Here is a 1,531-nt window from a genome sequence, read left to right as displayed (position 1 = left end):
GAAAAATACAAATAAAAAACGAATACAGTATAATAACTATTTACATAGCATTTATGTGGTATTAGGTGTTACAAGTAATTGAGAGATACTTTAAAATACGAAAAAGGATATGTAAATACTGAGCTATTTTATACAAGGGGCTCGAGCATCTGTGAATTCTGGTATCCACAGGGTGTCCTAGACCAGTCCCCTGCACAGATACCAGGGGAAGAACTGCTGTAACTATCAATAGAAGGTAGGGGGAGTATAACAAGCAATGTGTGTCAAATCCTTATTTTTCATAGCAGAAAGCAAATATATTAATAACTACCTAAAGTCAATAAATTCGAAAATGAAGGTATATCATTTAGATTGTTGGAGGTAACAACTCAACAAATACAGAAAAGATTAAAAGAAAAGGCTAGAACAGAAAATTGTTATTCTTCATTATAAGATCTTCTGTTTTAATTTTTACCATTTTTATCATGTAATAAAAATGAAAATTCCTGTGAAATTCAGTTAGCAATATTTTTATAAAATCCATACATAAGAAAATATCAGCATGTGAATAACAATACGGTTTATAGAGTTAAAGTAAGCTCCAACGTCTCACCACAGTGGAACTCATCAAGCCCATCCTCACAATCTTTCTGACCGTCGCATAGCCAGGTATTCAAAATGCATCTTCCGCTAGGACAACCAAAATAATTTTCTTCACATTTGTGTTTGTTTTGAACTGTGACAAAATACAGAATGTAATGACAAAAATTTAATTAATCTTAGACTTCTGCAATACAGGTAGATAAAACACCAATAGTCCTTGAACCAGAAGAAATAAATAACAGGCAAACTTAAGTAAAAAGCAGTGATGTTCTCCTCAAGAATGTTAAGGTTGTTGAAAACCAAAGAAAGACTAAGAAACTGTCAAAGGTCAGAGGAGAACCAAGAGACATAATCAAATCAAATCCAGGATTAGGTCCTAAAACAGAAAGAGGATACTAATGGAAAAATTGGTTAAATCGCAATAGTGTGGCATTTAGTTAAAAAAAATAAAATGAAGTAAAATAATTGAAATGCCTCTAAAGCGATTGAACCTAATACAAAGAATCATATTTGGGTGGAAAATATTATGATTTCCATATTCATAACAAAAACTAAATAACAAAATCACAACATTGATAGATCTTTGGTGAAAAAGTGTGGATTTAGTGTTCGGGGATTTAAACAATTATTCCCTATTCTAAAGAAGAAAAACAGGTTACAATGGAATCTCTAAAATTATTATACCTTGCAGAAATATCGAAAGAATAAAAAGTGTCTTATGTAAAATTATTTTCTAAAATATATATATTTTAAATTATGAAGTATTATTATAACCTTCAAGAATGTGTATGAAATACTGCATTTTTGCTTTACCGATGGCATCTGTCTCCCTGCACCTTCAGGCTAACATGTTTTAGGACTGATTGGCTATACCTAATCTGGAAATAAGCCCTAGAATATACATGACAATCACACTGTAATGGCCCATTATAAATATTTTAAGATAATA

The 1,531-nt window shown here is 31.0% G+C and overlaps 1 protein-coding gene across 1 annotated transcript in view; it reads right to left on the bottom strand.

Moving 5' to 3' along the window:
• The window catches only part of LRP1B (low density lipoprotein receptor-related protein 1B), a 542,706-nt gene that overhangs the window by 429,093 nt on the left and 112,082 nt on the right, over positions 1–1,531 (bottom strand). The window contains exon 8 of the mRNA XM_012650500.1: positions 593–715. Coding sequence (XP_012505954.1) covers positions 593–715 — 123 coding nt within the window. The remainder of the gene's footprint in view (positions 1–592; positions 716–1,531) is intronic.

This window comes from Propithecus coquereli, unplaced genomic scaffold (assembly GCF_000956105.1).
Source record: "Propithecus coquereli isolate 6110/MARCELLA unplaced genomic scaffold, Pcoq_1.0 Scaffold33, whole genome shotgun sequence".
Lineage (NCBI taxonomy): Eukaryota > Metazoa > Chordata > Mammalia > Primates > Indriidae > Propithecus > Propithecus coquereli.
Note: the sequence above shows the minus strand (reverse complement) of the source record. Positions and strands in the feature narration are given on the sequence as shown.